At 36.4% G+C, this 25834-nt stretch overlaps 1 protein-coding gene across 8 annotated transcripts in view; it reads right to left on the reverse strand.

The window, feature by feature from the left end:
* Positions 1 to 25834, reverse strand: part of LOC133518883 (very low-density lipoprotein receptor) — a 256636-nt gene that overhangs the window by 15590 nt on the left and 215212 nt on the right. For 5 of the 8 annotated variants that reach the window (XR_009799546.1, XM_061852647.1, XM_061852645.1 and 2 more), the window contains exons 3-11: positions 24639 to 24761; positions 14911 to 15033; positions 13274 to 13500; positions 10848 to 11115; positions 6101 to 6352; positions 4276 to 4576; positions 2785 to 3003; positions 1123 to 1267; positions 317 to 526 (exon numbers count right to left, since the gene is read on the reverse strand). Coding sequence is in view for 7 of the 8 variants with exons in the window: in XM_061852647.1 (XP_061708631.1) it covers positions 317 to 526; positions 1123 to 1267; positions 2785 to 3003; positions 4276 to 4576; positions 6101 to 6352; positions 10848 to 11115; positions 13274 to 13500; positions 14911 to 15033; positions 24639 to 24761 (1868 nt within the window). In the remaining variant the exon portion in view is untranslated. Of the gene's footprint in view, positions 1 to 316; positions 527 to 1122; positions 1268 to 2784; positions 3004 to 4275; positions 4577 to 6100; positions 6353 to 10847; positions 11116 to 13273; positions 13501 to 14910; positions 15034 to 15580; positions 15701 to 24638; positions 24762 to 25834 lie in introns of all 8 variants that reach the window. The other 3 variants (XM_061852649.1, XM_061852646.1, XM_061852652.1) reach the window with 2 other exon arrangements.

The following is a 25834-nucleotide window of genomic DNA, read 5'->3' on the forward strand; positions in this document are numbered from 1 at the left end:
GTGATAATAAAGAACGGATCCTTCGTGCACGGCGATCTAAAAAAGGGATTTTCCAAATAACAACGTCGCTTCATCTCTTCATCTTGTCACCTTAGAAGTGTATAAACACAAGTAAAATTACATTGTACATACAAGTGATAAACTCAATTTCCGTTGATCTTGTTGGCGCGCTAAATGGCGGCCTTGTTCTAAGTGCTAAGTTCACCCAATCCTCGGACGAACGTCGTGATGGCGAAGGGATGACGGAGCATGTCGGTCGAGAAGGATTACGTGAAGTTTCGTGTTCATACATAAGGCGTATAAAAAGCGAACTTACAGTGTGCGTAGACGTGATAGCTTCGATATCCTTTCCGTTGAACTTGTTGGCGCGGTACACAGCGGCCTTGTCCCAGTCGGTCCAGTACACCCAGTCCTCGAAGGTGGTGATGGAGAAGGGGTGGCGCAGCACGTCGGTCGAGTACAGCACCACCCGCCGCGCGCTGCCGTCGTAGTTGCAAGATGAGATGGTGCTCATTTTTGCATCAACCTGTAGCAATTTGTAAAATGTTAATATGTTTCAATTTGTCTTCTATCTTAGAATGCAAAGCTTTCTTACAGTCGCGCTGTCGATATAACAATATATTTATGCAGTATTCACATTTGAAAACTCATGCAATTTGTTTATCTTGTTCTCTTTTAATAAGTTTATGGCAAGCAAGGTAGTATTGATTACAAACAGTGAGTCCTATAACTTTATTGCCTTTTTGGTATTTATCCTCCCACTTCTCTTGTCTACGTCCTTCGCACGATGTTGGCAATGTTATGTGGCTAAAATATATTATTTTGTCCATATATTATGATATTTTGTCCTGACTAGAATCTAGAGTTTCATTTATGGATAATTTCCGTACTTTTCACTTTAGCAGCTTAAGCAGCGCATCGCGAGTGCTGCGACAGTATCTCAAACGCAAGTTAGACTACGTTTATTAATTAGGAACATACGGGTAGTCTATATCGCGCGCGATATACTGTCGCGGGCATCGCGGCGCAGACGTGCTAAGGCCACAGGCATCAAGATCGCGTTTAGTACACGTTGGCCCCAGTCCGTCCAGTACATTCACCCTTGTCCATCGGAATACTTACCCAGTACACGCGCTTCCGTACAAGATCCAAGGTCAGTCCGTTGGGCCACTTGACGTCGTAGGACACGATGGTCTGCCGGTGCGAGCCGTCCATGCCGGCGCGCTCGATCTTGGGCACCTGGCCCCAGTCCGTCCAGTACATCCACCTGTATTCATCACATCATTATTATTAGAATGAACTTTTGGCAACATACCTTACAACCATTACCTAATTGATTTTATAACTGAAGATTTTTGTAAACGTCCTCGAACTAATACTAAAATCACAATTTCAAATTATTCTCCGAAAGACGGGCGTAAACACAACAATAAGTAACAAAATTACATTTAAAAACGTTCTATAACCAGTTGAAAACATTTCTGCTACTATTTTATAAATGAATGAACAGTGTAACTAATAACATCCGTCTGGGCTACGTCTGCTTATTTAATAATATTTACATTATAATCGTTAAACTCTGCACTGATTTCGTAATGCCACATAAGACCCCGATCAATCATTTCTGCAAAGGGTATTGAAATAATCTTTGTTTAATTCCGATAATATGTTGTGAAATAAGCTGCGGATGAACATTATCTCTATTACCGAGGTTATTAAAATCGTAAACCTCTTATCTCCTCCAAAAGAGTTAAGAGGTTTGCAACTTTAGGTATTGATGCTTCAAGTTGCAAATCGTAACGTCCTTGAAATATAGTTAATTCTAATATAATTTTATATAGATTTATGCAGTGTTATTTCTTTATATTTGATAACTTAAAAACGTAAATGTATACCTATAAATATATATCTGAATAATGTGTCGTATGTGTTAGTATATTTTCAATTAATAGTGAGATGTAAAACGTAGTTATATGATTTATTTATTTTGGCTGCTATAATGACTGCTATCAGTTATATAAGGATATACCTACCAAGTGAATACATTTATTAAATATTAAACATGTACCCTCGGTCGTTACCGTTTATTATAATATCCTTACTTCACCATATTAGGCTAGTTATACTCTACACCTACGTAACATTAAGCAGTCTGCTTTTAATAATAACCACAGAAATGGAAGACAATTACAAAACACCCATGTCAATGACTTTGCGCCGCAGGACTCTTAACACCCTCACAGTCCAGTACCCCACATATGGGTCACGACGAACTATCTCCACAAGTCCGTGCCCTACATATGGGTCACTAATATAGTAAGATACAACAAACACGCCTAAACAAACCTAATATAGGGATAATTTTGATATTCTTTTGAATTCTAGTTTTTAATCGGGCATTCAATCTCATTCATTCAAGATATTGTAGTGAGCATTGACGTGTGATTGAAGTAATTTGCTTGGATTTATTAAGAATTTAAAACATGTATGTTAACGTAGGTATTAACCTTTTCGACGCCGTGTCAAATACAAAAGCTGTCACATGGAAGCCACGTTACCGAAATGCGAAAACTGAAATTGAACTTTATGCATATGCACGTCCATGTTGCTCTGTGGTCTGTGATGGATTAATCCGCTTTCGGCATTCGACCTATGATGCGGATATATCTGTCATTGGCGTCAAAAAGGTGAAAGCATGAGCTCGTTTTCTTATTAACGCGTAATAGTACCTACCTATCTAGTTTGTACTAATAACATGTATCTTTCATCAGTACCAATACTCACCCATCAAGAGGATTAAGCGCGATTGCTCTAGGCTCTTCAAGCCTGTCCCTAATCAGAATCTTCCTCATGTTGCCCTGCAGGTCCGACAGCTCGATGTGGTTCTTGCCAGTATCCGTCCAGTACAGATGGTTGTAGATCCAGTCCACGGCCAAACCGTCGGAGGTGATCAGCTGATCTCCGATAACGACGGTGCGTTGGCTGCCCTCGTCTATGGGCGCTCTGAAATGACGTCATCAAGGTAAGTACCTACTCATTTTAGGTTTGCTAGATGATAAGGTTACGGTTGCAAATAAATATAGCGTTATTGTTAAAGTTACGCTCGGGAACGTTCGGCTAAAGATCACTCCTTGTAAAATAAAGAGACCACTAACGAATATTCGTAATATAGGAGATTTTGAAATGACTGTAGCGTAGTGTACCTATTGCCTATAAAGAATGCACCGAGGAATTACGACGTAGGTAGAAGGCATCTATGGCTATTCTTTGCATCTGACTAGACTCAAGTACCAGTTTCACCAACCACAGTTAACGGACTGGCCTATGAAACTTCCCATACAATAAAAATTTGCGAACACTTTCACGGTGACAGACGGCTTAGTGCAACCGACCCTAAGACAACTACGTTCACGATGAAATTGTCCTGTAATGATACAACGTTGTCTTAACAATCACGAAACATTTCGCGATCGTAAAGTTATGTCATACGCTTGCTTAACTCGGAGCTACTTTCGTTAATCGCTGTTCGTATAACCTTCACCCAGACAGCTAACGTCATTCGAAATGTATAACTAGTTTGTGCAATTAGCTTAGCGAAGGTCATCGGTGATCTATAAACAACAACACAGGCTTTTTCCATCAACCTACAAATTATACACGCGAATGGAAAGCAGTGTTTTTAAGTTCTGTACCTAATAATAAATAATATTCTGCAAATGTGTTTTCCGTATGTTTATTCCTGCTCTAGTCCTTGTCTTCTCTGGTTTCCCTTCAAATCCATAATAAATCTAGTCCTTGTCTAAAAAAAATAAGTTTGTTAGTATGCGCGTGGTGGCGGCGACTGAGGCACATTTTTTGGGGGACCTGGACTTAAGTCCAATAATTAATTGAAACGCGCCGTAAGGATTTCCAAATCGGATCCCGTCTATACGAAAATTCCGTCGGATGATGGCACATCTGGAAAAGTCCATAGTAGGTTGGATCCGGACTTGTTATCTTTATCTATCTCTAAACTTTAACTTTGAGGAATTAGAATATGTTTAGTCAGCCTTTGCTATTAAGTCAGGTGTCATAACTTTGGCATCGACTTCGCTCACAATAATAATAACAGTCATAAACACATAATATGAACAACGGTAGACAACTTCGTATCGTTTTAGATTACGGCTATTTCGTGGTGGTCTTAGCTGACGGACGTTGGGCCGCGAAGCTAATAGCTAGATTGTCGTCAATTGGTCAATGGATGTTAGTGGACTGAATTATATTCATACTTACTTGTATATCTTTTCATCGTTGACGTCGCTCCAGAAGATCATTCCAGTCCTAAACACGTAATCCAGCGCTGTAGCCGATTTGGTATCGTTAACGATAGCGACCATCTCATGGTGGTCTAAGCTGATCTTGCGAATGTCAAACCGCCTGGCGAACAGTAGGGATGGGTGGCCCTCCGTGGCCTTACAACGGGTCCTGTCTCGAGGGTCTCGCGCGTAACCGGAGTGACATTCGCACTTGAAGGTACCCTTTTCGTTGATGCACATTTGGGAGCATGAACCAGGATCTGCGCACTCGTCGATATCTGTAATGAAGTCATTTATTTTTCAAATTAGGTATTTAAGATTTTTTCTTGGTGTATATCGTTTTTAACATATTATCCTTTAGAACTTTTAATAAGTGGTTGGCAACAATAGAAATTGTAGCTTACTTAGGTGGTCAACTCACATAATGTCGTATATTTAGAAGCGTTTTATTATTATTTAAAAGTAGGTTAGAAGGAAGGAGTAGGTACATATTACGCACAACAACGCGGTATTATCCGATACACGTGTAGCCAAAATTTAATGAATCAAATCAACTCATTCATAGTTGTTGAAGCATTTGATATTTTCGGTTCAAGTGGCACGAGTAACGCAAAGTTTATTAATCAAAAGTTGTAGTTCTGTTTTGATGGTAATGCTAAGACTGGTATGTACTTGACACTTCGTAGTTCGTTTTGATCCGTGAAATGGAATTTAGGAGGATGCGGTGGATAACCGCTTCTCCGTGTAAACGTATTTTCCTTCCTGGATATTGACATTATGGAAAATATTTTTACACAATTTATTTTATTTTATTTATTTATTCCTCAAATTAACACTTATTTATTGTATTACCAGCTATATCTATTTAAAAAAAAACAGTCTGTAGATCAGGGGTCACCAATTAGTTTCTTCAGGAGTCCGGTTCTTAAAATAAAATGGCCGTCGCGGTCCGTTTTTACTTAAGTTTATTAAATAATCAAAAAATAAAATAGGTCGGCCGGATCCGGACCGCGGTCCGCCATTTGGTGACCCCTGCTGTAAAGTAACCTTATTGATTAAAGTGTAGATATGTTTTTTAAACTATTTTCTGATTTTTAATCAGAACTCTATTATTACGCAACACGACTTTATTATAACTTTCCACTTCAACTTAAAATAATCATCAAGTAATCGTAGGAAGTAAGGTAGAGTCTTGGTGAGTCCATGTAAAATTGTTACAATAGTAATTACCAGCAATGTAACCCATTTCTCCTAAACAATAAAGATTATGGTTATGATTAACCGATGCCAAGACGAAAAGGGACTAAGAAAGGGCACGTGATCTGTCACATGTTGCTACCCCAAATTAGGAGACCATCCCTAACTTACTGATTAACAATTATTGACATTTACAGACATTGGGAAAATTTCAGAAATTAACAAAATAGACTATATTGTCAAGATTTTTTGATGCCATTCGATCCCATTTCTATTCAGGATCAATAGCTTCTTGGAGACCAACCATGTTAGGGCACTAGGAGAGCCACACACGACAGAAAATGTTTATCATAACAACATGACAATATTTTTTTCAAAATATCAAGGTACCTACGTCCGCCGGCATTACGGGTTATTTATTTAATTACGAAAATGACAGATGGCAGGTCTTAAAATTTACTTCAAACGGCTTGCTTTGATGACGACAATCTCAAGCTTGTTGGACTTACTGTGTTTGTGTCTTTTTTTGTTCATTCATTGCTGTATTTATTTATTTTTTGCGACCATAAATAACTTTTTTTTTATTTGAATAAAAAAAAACTAACCTTCACAAGTCCTGTTGTCAACGAGCTTGTACCCCTTGTCGCAGTCACAGTAGTACCCAACAGGCGTGTCGACGCACTTCTGCGTGCAACCCCCGTTGTTCTTGGCGCACTCGTTCTCCCCGCACCGGTCTGTGGGCTCGTCCTCGAAGTTGGGACAGTCTGGTTTCTTGTCGCAAACTTTGGAGAGAGGTATGCACATGCCTCCGCCGCAGTCGAACTCAGTTTTCTTGTCGCATACGGTTTTTGGTTTAGCTGGAAAGGAAAAGTTTTGATTTAAAACACAGTTACAACATTGGTTCGTTGGAATGTCGAGCTTTTTATTCACCTCCTTCTCATTTGATTGCGCGTGTTAAAAAGTTTAGGTACCTACAAGGTTACAATCTATGAATATTTTTTAGGGTTCCGTAGCTAAAATGACTAATACAATATAGTTATAGTTTCGCCATGTCCGTCTGTGCGTCTGTCCATATTGCACTGGTTGCATATCATTCGATAGGTTAAAAATAACACCAAGGTTGCTAAGACTATTTTTTGATTCAGTGTATACTTGGAAATCATTGTTCCGAAAGTCAATTGTTATGTCAAAAAAATTGAAAGAAAAATCATACAATAAATATTCACATCACTACTCCTTATAATACAAAGTCCCCCGCCGCCTCCGTCTAACTGTACGTCTGTATGTTCGCGATAAACTCAAAAACTACTGAACGGTTTTTCATGCAGTTTTCACCTATCAATAGAGTGATTCTTGAAGAAAGTTTAGGCGTATAATTTGTTAAGGTTTTATGTAAATTGGTTGAAATATAACGATATTTGCTAATACCCGAACAAAGCTGGGGTGGGTCGCTCTTAATACTTTCCACGTAAATTATTTTGAATATCGGTTGTTCCAAAAATCTTTTTATTAAAACGACGCAATTACCTACTGCGAAGATACGCCTTTTTGCTTTATGGCTTTTTGTATTGTATGAAGGTACGGAACCATTACTGCGCGGTGTAACACGAACTTGGCCAGTTTTATCTAATTGTGTCTTAAAAACCTTGAATACGTACGATGGTAAAATTTTAATATATTCATAAGTATGTAGGTTTCGTCCTCGGAGAAACTTATTAATTATTCTCCGCTCTTATATTACGGACATCTTATGTTCTGCCGTCCTTCCGGGTGGAGATATTAACAATGGTCAGGACGGTTTGTGGTATTTTCGGAACTTAACCTAAGTGACCTTACTATATTGTTATTATATTTTATTCGCTCGACTCGACTAAAATTTTATCAAATAACACTACAAATCGTTGTAGACAAATTTTAACTTAGGTTTAGGTTAACTTAGGTAGTATTTTAGTAAAATGGCCCTTACAACTGAATATTATTTAGATTAAGAGAGCATTAACCTGGGTATATCAGTAAGAAGGATTTTATTCCCTTTGGGGTTTTCGATACCTGTTTGTAAGATAACTGTATAAAATATTTTACAGTATATATGGTGCTACTTTACCGCACAAGTGCGAAAATTAGCATATTACGTTACTATGTCGAACATTTAAAGGGCCATATGTACTGTAAAACGTTGTACGATACATGTGCAAATAGGTAATTCGCAACTCGTGTCTTTAAAACACTCTCTGCGGTCGTGTTTTAATTTATCGCCACTCGTTTCGAATTTCCTATTTTTCGCACTTGTATCGTAATGTACTATTTTAATTGTTGTGTGGATAACTGACATTTTTTAACTACTGTATTTATCCAAGATTCGACACTAGATACTATGTTAAAAATTTAAGCAAGCTAATTGGTTTAATCATTAACTAACCAACCTCATTTAAATACGCAACGAAAACACGTTAAACTCAGTCAACTCCTCAATATTACAGATAACGCGTTAATCAAATTCACTGAGCGACGTTAAATCAACCGAGTTGCATTTACAGCGGTGTTCAGCTGGTTTAATTTACGAATTAAAATGAAAACGAATTTCAATAAAAAATATATCAAGTAGACTTGAAACTTAAGAGTTGTTCTTCAGTGTAGTATTTTCTAATTAATCATAATACAACACAAAGAGCAGCGAAAACAATAAGATCCCAATCTTCCTCGGTATATACAGGGTGAAAAAAATAATGGGCTGAGGTGTGCGTGGTAGTATAAGATATAGATATAAGTTGACGATGTACGTTGAGTTAGTTAAAATACAGACGCTCGCGAGTAAGCACTTGTGTTTCATTACACCTCACAGTCCCATACATGCCACATATATAGTTAAAACTTTATGCTCGAAAAAACTGAACTCTGTCTGTCTCGTTACTTGTCGAACTTGCCACAGGGCCCTGGAGGGAAAGTGCCTTAAAAACTTTAATTAGCTCATTATACTTAAAGGAAACATTCTTTTCTTTTTGAAAAGTAACAAATTTGCGTTCAAAGATTTTAAAAATTCACTTGTCTTGCCCCGGAACCGAGCCGAGTAAAAATTCCAAAAAATACAAAATATACGAATTTATACAATTTTTGTACGACAGACGTGTGTAAGACATAATGTTTCTTGGAGAAAATTTTACGGTAACATTAACTGTATCAACTAGTGGAATAAAATAGCGAGCGTTTAGTTGCTTTAATTTTTATTCGGTTAGATTCTCGAGTTAGACAAGCAAATTAAAAAAAAATTTGAACACAGGTTTGTATCATTAAAAAAATGTTTCCTTTAAGTAAAATACAAAATATACGAACCGATGACCGGTTTGGCCTAGTGGGTACGAACGTACCCTGCCTACGAAGCTGATGGTCTCAGGTTCAAATCCTGGTAAGGGCATTAATTCGTGTGATGAGCCTGGATATTTGTTCCTGAGTCATGGGTGTTTTCTATGTATTTAAGTATTTATAAGTATTTATATATTATATATATCGTTGTCTAAGTACCCTCAACACAAGCCTTATTGAGCTTACTGTGGGACTTAGTCAATTTGTGTAATAATGTCCTATAATATTTATTTATTTATAAAAAAATGAGCTAACTTAAGGTTTTAAAGCGCTTTCCTAACAGAGCCCAATTTTTTTCCACCATGAGTAATTACACGATTCTAATTTTATATCCTAGTATAGGCTCTTATGGATAAGTAATATCTCTAATATCAATAATTTCAAACAGTGAAACTTGACAGTTCACTGTAATATTTCGTTAAAATTCACGATTCAAGTCGAATAGCACCTCACAGTCTCCTGACCAATATCATATATGTAAATGAACTTCAAACTTCGGGCGATAAATTTAGAACCTCATCGATAACAGTAGGTCTATTAAAAAAGCGGCCAAGTGCGAGTCGGACTCGCCCATGAAGGGTTCCGTACCATTTATGACGTATTAAAAAAACTACTTACTAGATCTGGTTCAAACCAATTTTCGTTGGAAGTTTGCATGGTAATGTATATCATATATTTTTTTTACATTTTTCATTCCGTTATTTTAGAAGTTACAGGGGGGGGGGGACACACTTTTTTTCACTTTGGAAGTGTCTCTCGCGCAAAAAATTCAGTTTAGAAAAAAATGATATTAGAAACCTAAATATCATTTTTGAAGACCTATCCATAGATACCCCACACGTATGGGTCTGATGAAAAAAAATTTTTTTTTAAATTATATGACGTATTTAAAAAAAAACTACTTACTAGATCTCGCTCAAACCAATTTTCGGTGGAAGTTTGCATGGCAATGTATATCATATATTTTTTTTAGATTTTTCATTCCGTTCTTTTAGAAGTTACGGGGCGGGGGGGGGACACACATTTTTCCACTTTGGAAGTGTCTCTCGCGCAAACTATTCAGTTTAAAAAAAATGATATTAGAGACCTCAATATCATTTTTAAAGACCTATCCATAGATACCCCACACGTATGGGTTTGATGAAAAAAGTTTTTTTGAGTTTCAATTCTAAGTATGGGGAACCCCCAAAATTTATTGTTTTTTTTTCTATTTTTGTGTAAACATCTTAATGCGGTTCATAGAATACATCTACTTACCAAGTTTGAACAGTATAGCTCTTATAGTTTCGGAAAAAAGTGGCTGTGACATAATCGGACAGACAGACGGACATGACGAATCTATAAGGGTTCCGTTTTTTGCCATTTGGCTACGGAACCCTGTTTTTTGCCATTTGGCTACGGAACCCTAAAAAGGTGCTGAAGGCTTTTCAAGAAGCACCAGTGCTACATTACACAAATGTCCGACATACAATCTATTCCGTAAATTATATACTAAATCATTACACTAATAACCACTTAACTGATGATTCGTAAAGTACTTGCGTGGTGGGTCGCTGGCAAAATGGAGCTTAGTTTACGATAACACATCTAAACTTTCAATCACACCGTAGTCAACCACAATTACTTTCACAGATAGTTTATGTTAAGTTAATATAATGGGCTTATCTTGGAGGATTTAACTACTCGAGTCGCCTTTAGGAGCATACCCCTCTGTCGAGAACCTCGGCCAATGGTCATATGTATTGTATGGACTGACATGGCTATTTGTACGTTATATATAAAAAAACATACATTTGACGTACCCCTTTACCGTAAAAATCGGCAGACTGTTTTGTACCGAAAATTACAGACAAGGCGTTTCCAAAGTTATAGAGTTTTTAGAGTCAACTACTTACTACCAAACACGTTTATAAACAAAAAACAAATATGGCTAAGGACTACTCGTATGCTTTTATGGGACAATGTTAAAATGACAGACAGAGAGATACTCACTGCAATTTAACTCATCACTGTCATCTGGACAATCTTTCTGGCCATTGCAGTACAGCGCGCCTGGGATACAGCTGAGATCCTTGCACTGGAACTGGTCGAGTCTGCACGTAACGTTTCCCCGGCACACTTCTGGGGCTTCGTCCCCGCCGTCGGGGCAGTCGTGGTCGCCGTCGCAAACCCACGCCTTGTGCACGCACGTTATACGGTCGCGGCACTCGAACTCCGTTGATATACATGGCGATGTCACTTTAGGAGGCGTTGCGCAACCCTGTAATTAAATGACGAGTAAAGTTATTGCTTTTGAGTTGCACACAGAAGTTTACCTACTATAAAACGGCTTACAAGAATCCGGGTTTATGGAACCAAAGTAAAAGCCACAAAGGCTTTCAGTTCGCTATAGAACTTCGCAAAAGTTATGCTTTTGCTCCTATTTTCAAAGATTAAAGCTCTAATATACCCGAGTTATCTACTAATAAATATTAATTTAACACAAAGGTAAAACTTTAGTTTGATGTTATGTTATAAATAAATGATGAATACAAGGATATACATAGTTACTTTCATAATTTAATATATCAAGGCAGAATACTCGTCTATTTAATAACATGTTCATCACACTTGCTCGAAAAAGATCTTATTTCATGCAGGTGTACTGAAGGACAAAGGCCAATATTGTTCTCGCGGAAGTTATGGATTGTAAAACAAAAAAGGTTGTAACTCCCTAGGGAGTTATAGTTTTATTATTATTTCCTTTATTTATTTCTTTTCTCAGGCTAGGATTTTTACAATATGTATATAAAAGTAAAATATAAAAACACTTACAAAACATTACAAAAGATATAAACACATTATAAAAAACCTAACCTAGGGTGCCGCCAGCAGCGGGGCAGGGCCCAAGCTGCCGGTGGTCAGGGCCGCAAAGAAAGGAACCGCCTGACTATCCGCGTCGTGTCCAAGATCACCGCCTTCTGTATCTGACCCTTGATCCAACGACCTAGCGAGAGTCTCTCAAGGTGTTGGTCGAGACTCTTAGCTATTATTATTATTATTTATGGTAGAGGAGGCAACCGAGCAGACGGATCACCTGATGGTAAGCGATTACCGCCGCCCATGGACACCTGCAACACCAGAGGGGTTGTAAGTGCGTTGCCGGCCTTTAAGATGGGAGTACGCTCTTTTGTTACTAATTGATACGAATTAACTAGGTATAAATGAGTTTTACTTTTAAAATATTAACTTTTATAATTTAGTATTTTTGTTCAAGTTTAAAAATATTTAATTTGATTAACTTAATAGCCGTTAAAAATAATTTTACACAATGTTCAATTGTGGCTGAACGTCTGATAGCTCTGTGCCTTCGATGCGTAAGCTGTCAAAGCATGACAATATGGCGGATGAATGTTTGAAATGTCACCGTATTTAAGAATTTTTGCGCTTAGAATTTAGTTTTTTTCTTCGCAAGTTTGAGGAAAAACATTGTGTGCAACTCCGGGGGTAAGAATATTGTTACTCGAGTCTTTAATTCACTCCAGTCTGCGTCTGTTGTGAATATATAGACTTTCGTACAATATTTCACTCCCCTCGAGGGGGTACCCTCGTTGCACAATGTAATATTATTCACTATTTACTTCATATTTTAATTTTATCTGTCACCGACACAACTACTTTGTACGTTTCGGATTACAGTTGTAGGTAACGTTAGCTCGTTTAATATGGTTATGTTATGACGATTGATATACAGCTTGGCTTGAATCAATTACTGCTAACTCGCAATACATTTATTTTCGTACTCTATTCAGGAAGTGCAGATATTACAGCCGCACTGTTGTACTTGAACTAGAATAGAATAGAATAGAATAGAATTATATTTATTCAGACAACACATCTATTATTACAAAGAAGATAATACATTAACAACAACAAGAATTAAAAAAAAGAAACAGTTTAAGTTGAATAGTACAGAACAGATAAGGATGTGAGGCTGAAATGGTCTCCACTCAGCATTGCAGTTGGCACGACTAAACGTTGTCAACGGCGCTGGTTTTCTGTGGAGCCAGTGAGGTGAGCGGAACGGCATACTGCGCGACTTGTGTGACAGATAATAATAAATAATCAGTTATCAATAGGCAATATCAAATAAAAATACTTATAAATAACAGCTAATAAGGTACACATATTATACATTATACATGCGAGTTCATTATATTGCAGTAACCAGATATTTACTTGGGGGTTAATCATATTTAGGAACTGAGGCTACGTAGAATGATGCCCTTAGGCAGCAATACCCTGTTGAGCTATCAGGTGTGTTTTCAGTTTAGATTTGAAGCTACTAACAGTTGGTAACTAAACTATGTCAATTTAGATACTCTTCTTCGTATCGTTGCCGTCACGCAATATTGGAACGGCACGTTACTATCACTCACCGTCTCATCACTGCCGTCCGGACAGTCGATATCTCCGTCGCAGTGCCACCTCGCCGAGATGCAGTGCCCGTCCTTGCAGGAGAAATGCGTGTGCGGCTGACATGTCGGCGCCGGGCACTTCACCTCGTCGCTGCTGTCGCCGCAGTCATCGTCGCCATCGCAAACCCATCGCTGTTGGATGCACTTCCCGTTTCCGCACGTGAACTCGTCCGAACGACATGTTTCATCTGCACATTTAACCGTTGGTTACAAATCTTCCAAAGCAATGAAATGCATACGTACCATTGTTTCATCTCTCTGCTTTATGTACTTATAAGAAAAACAGAAAATCTTATGAAAATTCACGATCAGCCTGAGAAAAATGCACATTACTCTTTATACTTACTATCACCATCAAAACTAAGAAAAAATACGAGTTTAACTTTTCATTAAAAAACGGACGCGAGATGTTACAAAATTACATTTAATGTTTTAACGTAAAATTATAACTAAGTCGGGTAATTTTATAGTCGGGGTCGTAATTCTTACAGCGCACATTTCTTTTCTGTTGAAAAATTGTCCCCACTCGTCTTTGATACGGACTCTACATTTAATTAAATTCCTCTGGCGAGCGGACTAATGTAGGCAATAGTTAGGTGCCATTCCTCTTAAGCGCGGTAATCAGCTTTATTTAGATCCTGTAAGCAAAAGTCACTAAGGGGACTAGATTTTAAGTTAATATGGGAATTAATCAGATAAATATTGATTTAGGAGGTACGTGAATCGTGTTAGCTTAGGTATAACAGTAAAAAAGTAGGATGTCATAACCATAGCGAGCTTGTTGAGGGCGGAAGAATACCCTGCGGTTGAGGCACACGCAACGTCATCGCTCACGCTTCTGGGTGGGTTCGGGGAGGGTAGATAAGAATTTATAGACGGATGAGCCGGGCGTTGATAGAATACAGAATGTTTGGCCAGGCGAGGGTTCCAATGATTGATTGATACAGCCAGCGCCAAAGAGGAATAGTTAAACATCGACCCCGCGTCTCCGGGTAATAGAGTAAACATTATATTCTTTTCTCTACCAAGACACTGATTAAAATTCCAAGATGTTTTTTTATAACAATCCTTTCAAGAGGTAATGCGATACTAAAAAATCTCGTTAAAAGTGCGTTTTAAAACAAGGCAGCGATGTGCACTTTGCTCCAACTGTATGATGAAATGTGAAGATAATGTAATTTGGAACTGCGTCGTGCAATTTTCCTATCTAAGTTCATAAGCCAATCATACCTGATAATAAACTAGAGCAAGGACCAATGACGTGGTATGTTTTGATGCTTTGCATTCCATAAGATAAGTGACGAACAATGTAGGCATGTTTATGACAAAACAGTAGCGAAGCGACACAAACTTTCGGATTGGTGCTCAAGTTTTTTTTTGTGCTCTTTATCCTTTTAATTGTATTTCTTTGGAATCCACGGAAATGTGATCTAGCGGACGTTTAGCTACTGTAACGCCTTTAACATACTGACGTTATGAACCGCAAAAAAAGATGCGAAATTCTCTGCCTATACAGACAAAACTTCACAGTTGTACCGCAATTTAGAGTATCGGTGTACCAAAGGTTATAGTGTATATATAATGATGATAACCCTTACTGCATGCTTTTTCGTCGGATCCATCAGAACAGTCGGGGTTGTCGTCGCACATCCACGTGAGCGGGACGCACTCGCCAGGCTTACCCCGGCAAGTGAACTGCTCCGTGCCGCACACCGCCACATCTGCCGACCCAATTCATGCACATGCTAAATACCTCTGATGCAAATGGATATCGAAAATAAAATGTAAATGCAATTTTCTATATCAAATCCAATAAGTCTGCGCCGAAATCACTGAACTGTCGAATGCAGAACACGTTTTGGCAGTTTTTCATTAATTACTAGCTTTCCGTTTGATGTATATTTTTTCCTGTTGGGGTGGTCAGAAATACGTGTTTTTTTTTAAAGTCGCTTTTTTCTTCTTAAATACGATAAAGTCTCGCCATCATTTATTTTTTCTGAAATCAACATAAAACCGATGCTAACATTTATTATTGCATCAGTCTCCAAAATACCTAGTAAAATAAAATAACTCTTAATCATTCTGTTTGTTAAAGAATCCCTTCATTCTTGCATACATATAAATGTATAATTTATTGATTTAAACATCCTAAAAGAGATCAGTTTTATATTGTATTTAAACTCGCTTTCATGCTAACTTTGCGAGATGCTTTCCTCCGGTGAAGCATGCCTAGTGCCGTCCCATGCTCCGGATGAGGCATGCCCTTACCACAGCTGTGCTCGTCGGAGCCATCGGGGCAATCCGCCTGGTCATCGCATTTCCAAGCTCCGGGTATGCAGTGCCCGGTTGCGCACACAAATTTGTGTTCCGGACAAGATCGTTGGGAAGCTGTACGTAAAAAAAAAATTATGACCAACCGATCCGTCAATACAAGGTGTTTTTACAGTAACCTGACGAGCGAATTGTTTGTCGTAGAATCCAAATCCCGTCAAGCATAAATATTTTTGATTAAGTATTTCATTCAGCATCTTAAAAATGTCAATCAATAAGAAAATGACTCAACTTAGGTATTTCATTCTGCTAGTTTATCCGTTTAATTGAGCTTCAATGCTACCTTTACTTCACAATTTGAGTAAAATTCATTATTATATTTAAAAACCTTAAGCCTCGAGTCCTTCAAAATCTTAATCGTATACAATACGACACAATTATAAATGTTGACACATTAATCTCTTGTGAGACACTACGTAGTTGGATAATTAATTAAAATGTCTTAACAATAATTATTAAGGAGTAATTATTCTGTCTGTACTCAGCCCTTTTGCGTCGTATTTGCTAATAAAATAGGAAAACTTTGTCAACAAGTTTCATTTTGCTGAGTTCAAAGCATACCTAAAGTTTTCTTTAAACTTTCGTCATAATTTTAACAAATTACGAAACGTTTCGTTCGGAAGATGTTAAGGCGCTCTTATAGACAGATTTTAGGTTTTTGAGGGGGTGAAGCAGACGAAGTGGTAAAGCAGGCAGGCGGGCGCCCCGCGCGCCGCGCTCGCAGCAAGTCTACGTCCTTATTCTGACGCCATCCGTATTCTGGTTTGTTAGTTCTGGGATCTTTTCCGGAAATTTATATTGATTATGATTTAAACTTAATGAAATTAAAAATTTGATAATTATATATAATACTAGGGTATACCGCGGCAAATTGAGAACCTAGTAAAATGATACCAAATCGTTTTGTGTCGAAATAATATTACTTACTAATTCAGACAAAAGTTACAACTGTCTGCTTTAAATCATATATAGATACCTATTCAAAACTTAGTTGACCTTAAAAATGCAATAGAAGTCAATTTCGGGCAAGTAGTGAAAAAAGGAAGAATACTAGCAAAGCTAAGTAATTTGTGGAAGTGAACGTAAAAAAGTAGCATGTTTTTGCTGGTATTGAGATAACTGAAAACATAAGCATAAGGTATGCACAAGCATATGTAGCTCCAAAAAGTAGATAAATTATGCTATCTTCTCAAAAAAGAACCATGACTCTAACTGTAACGACTATTTCTATATTATTTTTTGAATTGACGACAATGAAGACGATTATAAATTTTAAATGCAAAAGTCGAGAAAACTGCTATTATTATTTATTATTTAAAGTTTATAATGGCAAAAATGCACTTATACTACTACTACTACTTCGAAGTTATATAGTAATGAGTATAATTGACTGACTTTAATTAATGTCTAATAAAGAATCAGTCTGTTGTCTGTCTACTCTGTCTGTAATCAAATATTACAAGTATATTTGACCCACTGAGGTTTCAGATGAAGTTGAAAATCTGCATACATATGTAAGTAGGGTGACAATGAAATATTATGGTACCATCGAGCTGATCTGATGCATGAGAGAGGAGGTGGCGATAGGAACTCTGTGTCAAAATATCGCAACCAAATTGCGTTTGAGGTTGTTAGAATTGTCTCAATGAGTATTATTTTCCTTTGGAAAGAAGTACAGTTAAGACCTGTTCCGTAAAGTTTATTAACATACAAAACTTTCCGATGAACAAAATTATTTTATCGTCAACTGTTATTTATCCCTTCAAGTGGTGGCCCACCACTCACGGGTCGATGCGATAGCCAGAAAGCTGTCGGCCAACAGAGGGTGGTTAGTGAGGTGTTGCCATATTTAGTGGCAAAATTAAAGGCTTTGAAGTATATTTACGCTCTTCTAGCGCCCAAAAGTAGCTAGCAAGTTAGACAAGGAAAACATACATACACACGCTTGTTAACGCTTGGTTGCTAAGGACCGTTCATCCGGGATCGAACGCCTAGGTCGAGTTCTGTCTTGATTTTTAAAGAGGTTATTTTGTAAATACACGGTACCCTCGAGGAAACGGAAAGATTTTAACAGTATATTCCGGATCGTATTTAGAGGCAAAAATGTCATATAAACTTTTTTAATTCGCCTAGTTTCAGAGTTAATACCAATTAAAAAAAATATTTTTCGTTGTGTTTTAGCGCATAACGCCTTTTTGATGGCTATGTCGCCAGTCGCCACTTTGGGACCTATTCTAGACTACCTTCTTGACAGATATCAAAGTCACAAGGTACCATTTGAATAGACTAATTTTTACGAAAAAAAATGTACCAATTTATATTAATCCATAAATTTTCCAAGAACATGATCTTAATATGTTAAAAAACATACAAAAAGTAAAAAAAAAAAAATTTTTTTGCGGAATTGACTTAAACTTGTACATGAAATTCTTCTTATTACCTCAGGAATACGTGGTTAAAAAAATTCCGTTTCCTCACGGGCACTTTTTATGACTTAACCTTTGAATTTTAAGCCCTACGTAGAAAATTAATTAACAATTACCTCCAATCATAACTTTGTTTTGTGGTGGTAGTCATTTTTAATAAGGAAACTGGAAAACTGTCACTGTTGCTAGGTTTGATTAGTTAGGTGCATGTGGCGAAATGCATAAACATTACAATAATTTAACAACAACAAGGACAACTTCAACAGAAGGACATGATGTCACGATCCTCAGCATTGAGGGACCAAGAAGAAGAAGACAATAATTTAATTGTTCTAATCGAATAGCGTATTTAGTGCTTATTATTTAATATTGGCGAGAGGTACAAATATATACGAACTTCCGAACCGAGTACTTGCAAAATTTTGAATGGAATTTGAAGGGTAAATATCACTCCTGCTCACCTTACAAAATAAAATAGTTGATAAATGTTGTAAATAAAGTCTTAAGTGTATACCATATGAAAGTTAATAAACCAGAAATACCAAACAAATTCAACACTTATAACATAAACTATTACAGCCATTTGAGCACTTCCACAAAAACGTGAAATGGTACCTTTCACTAAGCACTATTTAAATCCAGTATATCTCCTGCATCCTGTATGTGTTAAAAATGACGCTGTTCCAATATAATGACTTATATAAATTAAACAAGCGGATTAATTTTATTTGTTTACGTTTAAAAATAGGTATTCAATTTGATTATTACTGTAATAGCCATTTAAAATATTATTTTACCTAAATTGATAATTAAAAGTAGGTACCCCTCACGAAATAAGTACTACTGAATTTTATACTTAGCAGTGTTTTTTAAAATGTACATGTATTTTACCTTCCTCGTATTAAAAATGAAAAGTAGAGTGTTTAACTCGGGTGCAAGGCACCATTTCATCATTTGGTTAATCGTGGCTGTATGCCGGACAGGTGCGTGTGTAAAACTTGTCAAAAAAGATAATATGACGGATGGATGTCTGAAATGTCACCGTATTTAAGAATCAATTCGCTTAAAAATTAGTTTTTTTCTTCGTAAGAGTGATGAAAACATTGTGTGTATAACATATTTGTGTATTTATAGTGTGATTATCCATTTTATGTAACGTCCGCTAAACTAGCACAGGTCCGACGCTGACAGTGGTCACGGGCGTACTGGCGTACTGACGGTATTGCCGCGCAGGGTAACGTTTAGTAGACAAAATGTTAAATTCATAATTATGAATGAAAAATTTAACGCATCGATAAACTGACAAGCAAAATGTTAGAGTTACTTAAAAGCTATTGAATGAAGTAAATTTCATATTGATATTCATCATAGTACTTCTAAAATATCGAAATAAATACAGTTTTAAGCATATTTTCAAAGCAAAAATCTATCGAGAAAAAGATGAGCCATCGTGTTTCTGACAAGCATACGGCTAGTTCAAAGACTGAAGTTATACATACTAGAAAATAATCGATGAAATCCTTGTACAAGCCTGTAAATATCGATTTAAAAATAGCGCATTTTACTATACACCGCGCCTTAATTAAGGAATGCCTTGAATTTATAAATAAAATGCTGGGGTAGGTACATCTACTTACAACTGGCCTAAAAGTAGGAAGGTAGGTATTTCTGTACAACAACAACATTACGAACAGTGTAGTCCCATACCCGTGCTCTAACCACAGGTCCAAAACATTGCGTGTCTCTGTCAAATAAAAAAGGTTTTCCATTTTGTTGCCCCGACTTATACTGGCTCCAAGTGTATAAAGCAGGAGTGCGGGACCGGTCGTATCCCACTCACAATAAAATAAAAGCTCGCAAAACTTTTACAGGCTTTTTATACCCGTTGTTACTCTTTGAAAAAGACACAGAATTAAAAGCCTGCCTAACACCGTTAAGTAGACATTAAAATTTTCTTTTTTCGTTCTATTTGCAGTCACTATTGAATCAAAATATATTTAATATTCAAGAAGTAAATGCGCTTGCTAAATTTAAGTTCAATACTTAGACGAACTTTATGTAAGTGAAACGTACGTTACGTAAGTATTATTTGCGTTTTGATTGAAAGAGATTTCTTTTAAAAGTTGAAAATATTCCTTAAATTAATGAGCGTAGAAAGCCTAAAAGAAATAACTGATGGTCTAAAAGAATCATGTTTTTATTGAGTTTGTACGTCTAACTAGGCTATTTCGCTTAAAGTTTTAACTTTTACCTTTGTTTCATCAGACGGGTACGCACAAAAATGTTTTAGCTCTTTTTAAGTTGATTTGCTTTCATTAACGAGAATTCATAAAAGCAGCTTGGTTAATTAATGAAGACGTTTCTTGACATTCTTTAATAAAAAAGTCATTAGCCCTTGAAGTTATTCATAAAAAAAATATTGTCGACAGTACTTCATATAGTCATTGATCTATGTCATCATCAAGGCGTTTCCACTAGCCTTCACTCTATGAAGTTGCCTTGGTTTTAAGATATACTTCCTACGGCCGCCATCGGTCTTCGTCTTGAAAGCAGTTTATCCGACGGCTCTGTATGCTAAAGGGTGTAGCAGGATAAGCCTTCAAAAATTGCCCCCAAAGCTTTGAGTTCAAAACTACTACCAGTTAATGCCCCGTCAAATGAAAATAATCCATACCAATTTTTAACCCTCTACTGCCACCTGGAACCCCACGACATTCATTTAACCCTAAAACGTCATCACATCACATCAACATTTATGAAAAAAATTATAATTGTCCTGTTTACACTTTTTGAGAAAAAAAATAAAAACGTTTTAGGGTTAAATGAATGTCGTGGGGTTCCAGGTGACAGTAGAGGGTTAAAAATCGGTATGGATTATTTTCATTTGACGGGGCATTAACTGGTAGTAGTTTTGAACTCAAAGCTTTGGGGGCAATTTTTGAAGGCTTATCCTGCTACACCCTTTCAGCTCAGAGGTATTATTTATTTTACAATATCAATAAAATGAAGTGCTTAGTTCCACATAATAACAACGTAATTTTGTAAAATCAGCCTGTGTTTCTTAGAATAATGAGACAATTTTTTTTTTAATTTTCTCACAATAAGAACATTTGGTTCGATAAATCGATTAATAATTTGATATCTTACAGTGGACATATAACGAGGCAGATATGAGGGAAACAGGGTGCGTAGATATAGATAGAGAATAAGATGGAGATCGAAGAATCAAGTCTCTCATTTCGTTGCGAGCATAATTTCCCGGTTCACCCGCCTCGAACACGTCGAATTATCCCCTCCGGGTACTCGCGTTTCGCCCCATTATTCCTTGCCGGAGCAATAAATAAATTTTCGCAAACCTTAAATCCGTATCTAAACCATTTCGTATACCACATCCGCATTCATTCCAATTATTCACACACGATTATCGCGCACAATTAAATTTTTTGGAGAAGTATTTGTGTTAGTAGATTTTCGCCCTGCCTTGTCGTTCCTAATTTAAATTGGTGTTCTTTTAACATTTTTTTATAATTTATATAGTAGTGTTTCTACTTGAAATAAAAACAAGTTAAAATATTTTCTGAGAATAATTTAATTTGTTCTAATACTTCTAATGGATTATAAGTAACCACCATAATATATACCTACATATAAGTATAAGAATACAGAAGAGTGTACTTGATTTCTCTTTTAAACAAACCTTTTTTGTAATTAATATTAATAGCTGCTAACTTAAGTTATTCAAACATCAATGAATTATAAACAAAATCATGATAACTTTAAGTACCTAGTAGGTAATTAAGATTATAATCAGTTTCGATAAGGATGAAAAACGGGTTCTAATCCCAAACTTTTAACATAAATTGTTTTTTTAGTCAAGCATTAAATCAACACAAATAAAATTTCAGTATACATTTTTTAACACATTTGAACTAAACTTTACAGAATATTTGACGTAGAAATCCTAAATATTATATATTCAATAGTTTGATACTCGACCTTCATTTCCTGCCTAAAAATATAGTAATTGCATAAGAATATTCTAAGAAACTAAGCTGAAACAACAATGAATTAAGCCTTATCCTTATTGGAGCTGTCATTTTATTTCATTAGTATTGTTATTATTTTCATTTTTATTTTATTATGACGATCATGATAGAAATTCTTATATTTTTGACATCAATGCAAATTTATTATGTAATTGTCTTTCATGAAATAAATAATCTAATATACAATACAGTCACAATACTAGGGATTGCAAACCGGATTGGTTTTCAATCCGGCCGGATCCGGCCGGACCGGATCCGGTTTGGTATAGGGATATTAAACTTAATTAAATGACATATTTTTCTAGTTTTTTGCGTAATACGTATTCCTAAATCTATAATTTGAAGTTAATAAATAACTTCTTAACAATAAAATAGAACTTGGTAGTAAAAAGTGTCACAATGTCAATATCACTTTAAAAACAAAATTTGAAATCGGTAATTTATTATATTTAACCATTCAATAGTGCTCAAATTTTAGTTTACAATTATAAATTTGATTAGTTTCCAAAGCCTGATGATTGGATATGGGGTGGGAATTGGAGCTCCTTGAAAGAACAAGTTTTCGTAACTGTTCTTTGATTTAATTTTTTGTAGAATCTGTTCGGAAAGCCCCATACATTCCACGATTCTTCTCTTTCCTCACAGACTCTAACGTTGACATCCATTCCAGCATAGAGAAATAAGAAGTACATAGAGTGCTCACTCCATACATCAGTTTTGGTACCAAAACGCTTATTATTTTCGTACTCGACATCTAGCATCGAGTAGCGGAACTCTCAGTACTGCTACTCGATAATAGATATGGCGGCAAACAAAAAGTCTAATGCTCAACAATTTTCCGCTAATATTATAACCAGAGTAACCGGAACTCTATTTTCAACTGTCCGAAAAAGTAGTAGACTGTATGATTTAAAAAAATTGAAGTTTTTATTTATTTATAGAAAAGTATATTGGTCAAATTATAGGGAACAACACACGACACGACGATTTCATGCGAAAAATAATAGAATGTAGGATTGAAAACCATCGCGGAAAGGGACTCCTTAAGAAAAGTTACATAGATCAAATAAAGACTTGGCTAGACGTAGAGTAGCATGTACCAGAAGATAAAGGAAATTGCATAAGATTGGATGAACTTGTAAAGACAAAAGATTTTCTCTTAAGTTTGAATAGAAAATAATCTATATTTTATTATATATATACATATATCGGAGAAAACTAAAGATTATCAATATTATCATATATTCTTCATTCACACATATTGATGAGCCCAACTGTAGTCGGTTGAGTACCGCCGACTTAATCCTGCTCATTTGTTTACTTTTAATCTCCTATCACAACATTATGACACGGCGAGAAGGTTATTTTCTCTTTAGCATAAATTACAAATGCCTTCCATGGCATCTTCATCCTTTAATTTTTCCTTCTATTACAGTATTTATGTAATCGTCATATCGTGCTACCAACATGAAAGAAGAAGAAATCCTCTTCTGTTCCCAGTCATCGTCATAATAAATATATTTTTATCTTACTAAATTTAAACTTTTTCATTCGTTTTTTGTTCTGTTCAACTTCATACCTCGTATCCGTCGCTCTTTCCTCATCTGAAACGCACAGCGCGTGCTGTATTTAGGCGTTTATTATTTTACCGGATCCGGTCCGGATCCGGTAGCTCTTGAAAAGTGCCGGATCCGGCCGGATTACCGGATCCGCCGGACCGGATTGCAATCCCTACATAATACGATCTATCACGGTACTGCGATCAATTCAAACAAAATAAAAACATAGAAAATTACTTGCTGGGATCCAAACTATTCATTATAACTAAATATTATCTAATAAATTTCGTTTAAATATAACTAGACTTTATTTCGTTTATTCTCAAAACGTACCATGTGCGAGTATCTGTTTCGCAATTTTATACAACATTTATTCATATTTTTGGTAGTAACTCTATAGAGATGCGAATGAACTCTCTCAAATGAAACCTACATATTCGGAACGTGCTGTATGCGTTTCAATTCTTCACACGCTATGTACCAAAATTTTGTAAGTTATTTGCTACGGCATGAAGTTCATTTTGTAGTCAGCTACGTCGTAGCAATCAGGTGTAGAGCTGGAAATATTAAAGATAATATTTGCCGGTTTGACTAACATTGAAGCTTACCAAAAAGGTTGAACGGCGTCGTTCACGATTCGCATTCGATGACACTGCCCCCGCGAGGATAAGACCCTAAGTTTACACAGGGTATTAAAGCCTCTACAAATGTTTTTCCAATAATACTCGGCAATATGAAGAACTTTTTGTCACTTCGTCTCTATATTCGAGAAGCTATAAATTATTATTGAAGTGTGTTCGAGCTGCGGGCCAATTTTCTTTACTCTTTTCACGATTTTTTATCCAATGTTCAGCTTACTCATCTAATAAATTGTGTTGGGCCGAGAACTCGTTGATATGACGTGTGGGAATTCTAAAATATCGGATGAATATCGAAGTTGAGAGGTATTTTCAGTTTTACTCACTGCAACTGGCTGAGTCCTCGTCTGAGTTGTCTGAGCAGTCTTTCTCGTTGTCGCATCGCCAGGAACTGGGTATGCAGCGACCCGTCTTGCAACGGAACTCTGACGCTGTGCATGTGCGGCTGTCTGTGAAACAATGAAAAAAAAAAAAGGTTTAGTGCCTTTTGTGTCTTCGGATGTAAGTGTAAATTGATATTGAATACAACATCTAAACGTAGTATATTGTTGAAGAGGCTAGGAAAAGGACTTAGTTTGAGGGCCGACTTCTCAGGGGAGACCCTCGAAGATGCAAGTCCACTTTCGGCCGAGTCATTACAAAGTGTATTTACGTCTACTGTGAGGAGATTTATTTATGATGTTACGCATATTACGTTACTGTGTCGAACATTTAAAGGGCCATATGTACTGTCAAACGTTGTACGATACATGTGCGAATAGGTAATTCGCAACTTGTGTCGATTTAAAACACTCCCTTCGGTCGTGTTTTAATTTATCGCCACTCGTTTGGAATTTCCCATTTTCCGCACTTGTATCGTAAATAACTATTATTATCGTTTTACGGGAGATGGCAATTTCATATTCTTACGTACTTTCACTCAACATTTAAAACAATTTACCTCGTAGTGGTTTTAATTTTTGTAGGTTTAAGCATTAACAGTATTTTCTAAAAATTTTCGTATTCTAAGTAATCCATAATCGTCTCAAAAAAAATACAACAATCATCGTAACGTTCCGCCTCTTTGTAATTTTTAAATTATAAATAGATATCTGAAGGCGTTTTCTAATAAGGCTGCAAAGCACCTTACACGATGGGTTTCTAAACCTAATAAACAACCTTTCTTATTTTTAAAAGTATTAAAAGGCCCGTGGTATAAATGACGCTAAGATTAGTTCAGATTCAATAAATCAGTGAATGGCAATTACGAGTAAAAGTGTAGTTATATTATAACCTGGTACAACTACAACATTGTTGGACAGTTTGTTCACTTTCTAATCATGATCTGGCCATTCATTGACAGATTTCCGAGCGTTGGCGTGAAAAATATTATTTATTTTTCATATAAGTACAGAAGTAGTTTGTGTAAGCGTGTGTGTAATTGTAAATGTAAATGGTTCCTTTATGTTATGTGTCCATCAAGCATCATATTTCAACTGTCTTCGCTGTTACAGACGTCATTTCGTGTCACGGACAAATTGAA

Source organism: Cydia pomonella, chromosome 6 (genome assembly GCF_033807575.1).
Source record: "Cydia pomonella isolate Wapato2018A chromosome 6, ilCydPomo1, whole genome shotgun sequence".
NCBI classification, from domain to species: domain Eukaryota; kingdom Metazoa; phylum Arthropoda; class Insecta; order Lepidoptera; family Tortricidae; genus Cydia; species Cydia pomonella.